The 7,309-nt window shown below is 37.0% G+C and overlaps 2 protein-coding genes across 2 annotated transcripts; one reads left to right on the top strand and one right to left on the bottom strand.

The window, feature by feature from the left end:
• Positions 1 to 1,383: 1,383 nt before the first annotated feature.
• On the top strand, positions 1,384 to 2,753 carry LOC113658312 (transcription factor HES-5-like). Its single transcript, XM_027170671.2, has 2 exons — positions 1,384 to 1,524; positions 1,637 to 2,753. Exons 1-2 carry the CDS (start codon positions 1,462 to 1,464, stop codon positions 2,054 to 2,056), a joined length of 483 nt encoding a protein of 160 aa, XP_027026472.1. The 5' UTR covers positions 1,384 to 1,461; the 3' UTR covers positions 2,057 to 2,753.
• A 1,335-nt stretch (positions 2,754 to 4,088) lies between these two features.
• Positions 4,089 to 5,241, bottom strand: LOC113658333 (transcription factor HES-5-like). Its single transcript, XM_027170700.2, is given in 3 exon segments — positions 4,089 to 4,723; positions 4,725 to 4,909; positions 5,019 to 5,241. Coding segments are annotated over 3 exon segments (300 nt in total). The 5' UTR covers positions 5,082 to 5,241; the 3' UTR covers positions 4,089 to 4,671.
• Positions 5,242 to 7,309: the final 2,068 nt, after the last annotated feature.

The raw sequence follows: 7,309 nt of genomic DNA, 5'->3' as shown, positions 1-7,309 counted from the left end.
GTGTTCAAGAGTGAGGTGGTGATGTAGAGAAGAATGACTCTTGGCTGTTTTGAACCAGTATTTATACAAAACCAATAACATTTAATGAGATGCAAGTTCTCACACTTTTGCGCCAATCAGCAAGCATAAAGGAGAAACTGGTGCAAGGATGAATTGCTTGGAATAATTGGTGCACAATAGCTAAGAATTAATATGTAGGTGGGAGGAGATATTTTTTTATTCCTTGGTGTCAATCAAGAGTTAAAGTCATTGTTGGCAAAGCAGCTCTTAGTGTTGTGAAACACTGAGGTAATTCATGTTGTCAGTGATGTGCTGTGGGAAAAGATCTCAGCGAGTCAAACATTTGTCCAAAGTTAAAGTGAGCTGCAAGGATCAAGAAATATAAAGCGTAATGAAAAAATGATCACAGGTGACTGATCTGAAACCATGTGCTTTTAATGACATTACAAATGTTTAAAAGATTTTTTTTTTTTTTTTACCACCGTCAAGGTAGCTGTTATAGAATATATAACTGTTTAAAGATATCTGAGTCCCTCACACTGAGTGCAGATTGTGTAGTCTGTGGGTAATAACTGAAGAAACCACTCCAGATGGCTGGCCTGGAGGTCTGGAATGGGGGGGCTTTCCATTTAGCTTTGTCTAGTGGGCCACACTTTCTTTGTGTTCAGTTTCAATGTCATGAATCTAGAAGTGTGGGAAGTCGTGTTGCAGCACCGCTCCCACGTTCCCGCTGCTGAAAGAGGAGCATATGAACGAGGGGTAGACAGCAGGCCAGACAGCTGTGTGTCTTTAGGAGGCCGATGGGTTTCAAAAAGTCTGGTTGTGCTGAAAGAGGGAAAGTTTTCAAAGTCGTAATACATTTGAAGGAACTGAAAAGTAAAAGTAAAAAAAAAAATCTTATACAAGAAAATGTACATATTATTAATATATATATATATATATACATATATATAATATATACATATACATATAAATGTAAAATATTATGGAATAGATAGATAGATAGATAGATAGATAGATAGATAGATAGATAGATAGATAGATAGATAGATAGATAGATAGACAGACAGACTATATTTTAGTACATCTGTCTCAATTTTAGTCAATTTTTTTAATGTAAGAATTCATAATTGAATGCAAGCAATTTAAAAATCCTGCAAGATCACTGGTTTCCCACAATCAAAACCACTGCGTGCTTTATTACCATCTTCTTAAGACCCTTCACCTGCTCTCTTAAGAAAGATTCATTGTTTTCTAAGTAATTATTGAGCATGTGGCAGCTTGCTGTTCCTTAGTCCCATCCGAGCTCTCTCATTGGCTGCAGACTGTGAGAACCTCCAGCAAACCCAGGACTCACACATTCATATGGAGAATAGAGAGTATAAATAGAGGAGGGAGTGAGAGAGAGCTCAGCACAGCTCAGATGTTCTCCTCACAGAGAGCAACAGAAGAAACACAGCCATGGCTCCTACAATCACTGCATCAATCATCAACTCCAACCACCTTATTCCACTTACTAATAAGGTAAATATACTAAACCATGATATTGTGTACAGTGTCATTTCTGATTTGAACAACATTTGAATATTTATTTGGTCGAACAGAGTTTTAACAAATCTTTTTGTTGTGTCTGTAGCTGAGAAAGCCGATAGTGGAGAAGATGCGTAGAGAACGTATCAACAGCAGCATCGAGAAGCTCAAGTCTCTGCTGGATGGAGAATTCTTAAAGCAACAGCCAGATTCCAGACAGGAGAAAGCCGACATCCTGGAGATGACACTTTGTTTCCTGAGACAGCAGCAGCAGCCACACAAGGAGTCGAGCTGCTCCACTGTAGCTGATGAAGGCTACAGAAGGTGTGTGCAGGAGGCCATCAACTTCCTGTCTCAGTGTCAAGTACACACTCAGTCCCAGAGAAGACTGCTGAGACACTTCCTCACCATGCAGCCTTCCATGGAGAAGAGCAGAAGTGTCGTTCCTCAGCTCAGCTCTCCATCCTGCCAGATCAGCAGCAAAGAGGAGACTCCAGTCTGCAGTGGTCTCTGGAGACCCTGGTAGAGCCACATGGACACTTTACCATTAGGAAACTAGCTTACAAATGTCACATTGGCATTAACTATGATTTTCCTAAATGTGTATGAATATTTTGTCTAATTTCTGTGGACAAAATATGGCAAGTTGCTTTCCTTATTGGAAAGCATGTGTAGATGTTTACATCACTATGTTTTGTGAAACTTGAAAAAATTGCACATTCTAAGTATGCATATCCTAAGAAGAACATATCCTAAAATATTTTGTTTCGGTTTAAGAAACCCCTTGTTAATGCTTTTTATACAAACTCTTAATGTATAAGAATTCTCTACTTAGATCGTGTCAAATGATTTTAGTCTAGTTTAGTTTATTTCATCTGTTATTCAGATCTATTAGAAACAGTTAAGTGTACAATATCTGTGATATTTTTAAACCAGTTCTTTCCACTCCAGTGCCATGCAGCTGGAACATTGTGACTGTAAGCATTTATGATTTTCAAAACACCTTTTTTCATTCTTGAAAATATAACTAATCCAGCTACATTAGCTCTTATATTAAATTCTTGTCAGAAGAATGTCAGATGTCAATTTTTCCAGACTGGAAAGGTCCTGAGTTTGCCTTCTGTGAAGGTCTTGGATGATGTGTTACTTTATTTGTGAGTGCACAAAATCATTCTTACAACAAAAAATTCCTGAAAATAAACTGTCAGATGGTTGACAATCAATATGCTCACTGTGAATTCATTCATTCATTCATTCATTCATTCATTTTCTACCGCTTGTCCGAACTTCTCGGGTCACAGGGAGCCTGTGCCTATCTCAGGCGTCATCGGGCATCGAGGCAGGATACACCATGGACGGAGTCTCACTGTGAATGATTCATTTAATTCTTTCTTGGGTCTCTGTAGAACAAGTGGTTAGGCTTCGGTGCCACAAGAAAATTCCCCTTTCAATGTCAGTCACAAACTTGGAAAATTGGGGAGGACTTTGTCAGGAAGGGGATCTGGTATAAAATGTGTACCAAATAGAGATTTTGACTGTGGAGAAACATCTTTAAACATCACATAACATGTTTACAGTTTATTTTTTGCATTTCGATTAAGGATTAATAACTGTGTATTTTTGTGCCTGTATAAACATAACAGATGAACAAGCAAACTGAACTCCATCACATCTAGAGCTGATCTCAGTCCAGTTGCTTTGTGTTTGCAATCCACATTTTTCCTTTCAAAGTAGTCTCAGTCCATTTTATATTTGCTTGCAATTGTGGCAATACCAATTATGCTATTGAGATTAAGTAGTTAGGCAGTATTAAGATATGCATTTTATATTACCCAACTACAGTACTTACATGAGAGCTATACAGTAAACGGTTAGTTTAAATAAAGCATGTTCTCCATGTTGGTTTCTTCTTTTTTCCCCAGACCCTTTTGTTATTTGACAAAGTTTGTTTTTATAACTATTTTAATTGTATCCTTAATTGATAATTCTGAATTTTAAATTAGTTGTAGCATGAACAAGTGGTCTGAGATCTCATGATGGTAAAATGTTTATGACCTTAAATACCAATGACACCTATAACCACCTATAACTATAACTGCCTTTATAACTATGAATAGAGATCAGAAAACACAAGCGGCGACAAGTGCATTTTAAAGCTCAAAATGGTTTGTTTAAGGATTTTAATTTAAATTTGAACTTCCTGCACATTATAACTTGCCTGTTGATAATTATCCACATCTACATCTTGCTCTAACTTAAAAATTAAAATGACAAATTTTAAGTCATTGTAAACTTATAAAGAATAAAAGAAACCAACAATTGTTTACATGTGAAAAGTGACAGAGTGACAGCAGTGAAAATGCTTCTTCGAGCATGCTTAAAATAATTACAGACTTTACTCGTAACCAAAGAAACACTTTTCTAAATAAAAAATGTTTCTTATATAAAAAAAATTCGTGGCTCAATATTTAATCTTTATTTATATAATCAGGTGGAAATAATCATTCAAAGACCATATTGATTGTACTATTAGAATTTATTTTCATTATTTTGGCAAATTCACATTCACATGATACAGTACATGAAAGCAAATAACTTCTAATAAAAGCTTGAACTACTTTTTTCAGTTAAAAGTTTAATCCAAACAATCAAACAGTTAAACAATCCACAAGGCACTGTGGCAGAAAGTTTACACCCAACATGGGTTTTAGTAATGCACTCAAAACTTGATGAGTATAATCATTCTTCTGGCATTGGAAGAAAATAGAGTGGTTTCAAAAATTTAGAAACATCTACGTATGTTTTCTTTCAATGAAAGCAACTTAGATTTTGCAAATGCAAAACTAATAACAAAGCGTTAATGTCAATGCGACATTAAAAATGTCATTTGTAAACCTACTGCAAATGCAGTATTTACTTACTCAATATGAGCTTTTACTTATACAATCAAAGTAAAAAAAAAAAAGTCTGAAGTATGCAGCAGTTCCTGCATAGAAATTCTGAGGCACAGTAATAAAAAAAAATCTTCACATGCTTTTCCAATATGAAAGAAACTTGCCATATTCTGTCCATGTAAGATTGGACTAAAATATTAGGACACATTTAAGAAAACAAAGTTAATGCCAATGTGTGTACTTGACACTATGACAGGAAATTGGTGGCTTCCTGCACACACCTGCTGTAACCTTCATCAGCTCAAACTCTTGTGTGGCTGCTGATGCTGTCTCAGGAAACAAAGTGTCATCTCCAGGATGTCGGCTTTTTCCTGTCTGGAATCTGGCTGTTGCTTTAGGAATTCTCCACCCAGCAGAGACTTGAGCTTCTCGATGCTGCTGTTGATACGTTCTCTACGCATCTTCTCCACTATCGGCTTTCTCAGCTACAGACACAACAGAAAGATTTGTTAAAACTCTGTTCAAGAGTTTTATTCAAATGTTGTTCAAATCAGAAATGACACTGTACACAATATCATGGTTTAGTATATTTACCCTATTAGTAAGTGGAATAAGGTGGTTGGAGTTGATGATTGATGCAGTGATTGTAGGAGCCATGGCTGTGTTTCTTCTGTTGCTCTCTGTGAGGAGAACATCTGAGCTGTGCTGAGCTCTCTCTCACTCCCTCCTCTATTTATACTCTCTAATCTCCATATGAATGTGTGAGTCCTGGGTTTGCTGGAGGTTCTCACAGTCTGCAGCCAATGAGAGAGCTCAGATGGGACTAAAGACCAGAGAACTGACCACATGCTCAATGAAGTGTGTATTGCTCAGGAAACAATAAGTCCATCTCTGGACAGCAGGTGTCTAAAGGATTTATGGGAACGTGGAGACCTTGACTGAAAAATGGCTCTGTCACTTGATATTACATGGTTGAGGCACGTGCCATGACATGCAAAGACATGCGGCACTCACATAGTTTATATTTAACAAATGTGGTTAAATGTCTGTTTATAAATATATACTGATTTAAAGAATGAAAAGAATATGAGAAATTCTGCACAATTAATCAATCACTTCTGTGTAGGATCCAGTTCCATTAAAGTTCAGTGTTGTCATCATACAGATCCAAATGATTGGCAGTAATATAAATCCAACCTATTTGGGTAAATACACAAAAAATGATCTGAGTAAAGATGGTCATTTTCGGTTTGCAAAGTTAGCAACCAAGTAAAATGAACACATTTGTAGAAAGTATATGGTGAGTATCAAGGCCTGTAACCCTCATGTTTTCAGTTGTATAAATGAGATGTCTGTAATTCACACTGGAGAAGAGTGTCTGCCAAATGCCAAAATTGTACATGTCTAAGTCTGAGAGTATTTCCTGTGGGTACATCTGCTGCATTTAATGAGGCACACGTCTATTCATTGCTGAGGTTGTGAATGGGGAGAGTGTGGGAAAGCTCTGGAGTGTGCAGTCTCAGTCCTGTATTATTTGGCCAGGACTGACTTCAATTGTATGCACACTTCATGCAGTCAATGGTGTAACAATGGTGCTGATGATCGTCCTGGTGGTATTCAGGTTACCCAACGTGCCATTAAATTCTTTTTAAACACTACGATTTTTCAAGTATGTTCCTTTCTATTGTAAAAAAATAAAAATAGTTCATATGTTGGATATGAAGCTCAGGTTTAAATAAGGGGGACTCTCGTACCCTGTGCATGTTATAGTGACACACACACTCACTACAACACACACAGCTGTGCATCTGCTGGTATGAGATGGTCTTATTGTTTTCTGATTAGTACACACTTAAATGAGCATGTGACTGAAACTTTTGTTTTACTACTGAGCAGCTGTGTGTGTGTGTGTGTGTGTGTGTGTGTGTGTGTGTGTGTGTGTGTGTGTGTGTGTGTGTGTGTGTGTGTGTGTGTGTGTGTGTGTGTGTGTGTGTATGTTAGAGAGACGTGTGTCTCGGTTGGATATTTAAGTGTAGGAATAACAGGCAGATTTATGTCTTTTAACTGTAGTACTAAGACTGCACTTTCTAGAGCATTCTAACACTTACCTCATTCATGAAATGCGAGCTGAAAAGAAGTGTGCTGTTGGTTTTTGACCATTAGCTGATGGTTAAAATCAATCACAGAGACACCCGCCTGTTGTTGATGCACTAATGTCTTATGGCTGTACATACAAGGAAGCAGCATGAACTATACACTAAGTCCTGCTCTGAAAACAACAATCACAGCGTACAGTACCAAAACCACAGGGTAACCCACTGTAATTTCAACATGGCTATGAGATATATCTTTATTAGTATTAGCAATTCTGGTTAGATGCTAACTGCATTTCATTGGCCCTGTACTTGTACTCTGCACATTACTAAAAAGTTTAATCCAATCTAATCTAATCTAATCTAATCGAATCGAATCTAATCTAATCTAATCTAATCTAATCTAATCTAATCTGATCTAATCATGCAATATCTTTGTGTATTATGTGGTTTATACATGGTTTTCCATTCAAAACATGAGGTCTCTGTATTAGATGGCATCTCCTGTGATCCATAGCTATCACATCATCATATGATGCGCTAGGCTTGTGGTTGAGGTGTTTTACTACTGATTGGAAGGTTGAGTTTGAATCCCAGGTCTACCAAGTTGCCACTGCTGAGCCCCTGAGGAAGGCCCTTAACCCTCATTTACTCAGTTGTGTAAAATAAGATAAAATGTAAGTCACTCTGGATAATGGCATCTGCCAAATGCCATAAATGTAAATGTAAATCTCATAGCACAACTATTTTCCAGATAACCTTAAGGGATGTGGATTAATTGTTTTAATAATT

Source organism: Tachysurus fulvidraco, chromosome 23, assembly GCF_022655615.1.
Source record: "Tachysurus fulvidraco isolate hzauxx_2018 chromosome 23, HZAU_PFXX_2.0, whole genome shotgun sequence".
Taxonomy (NCBI): Eukaryota; Metazoa; Chordata; class Actinopteri; order Siluriformes; family Bagridae; genus Tachysurus; species Tachysurus fulvidraco.
Note: the sequence above shows the minus strand (reverse complement) of the source record. Positions and strands in the feature narration are given on the sequence as shown.

What these genes read in the sequence shown, in the direction of transcription:
- LOC113658312 (XM_027170671.2), top strand. Translation starts at nt 1,462, where the DNA reads ATGGCTCCTACAATCACTGCATCAATCATCAACTCCAACCACCTTATT. An exon ending in TTATTCCACTTACTAATAAG is followed by an intron (nt 1,525 to 1,636) that starts GTAAATATACTA and finishes TTGTGTCTGTAG; the next exon opens with CTGAGAAAGCCGATAGTGGA.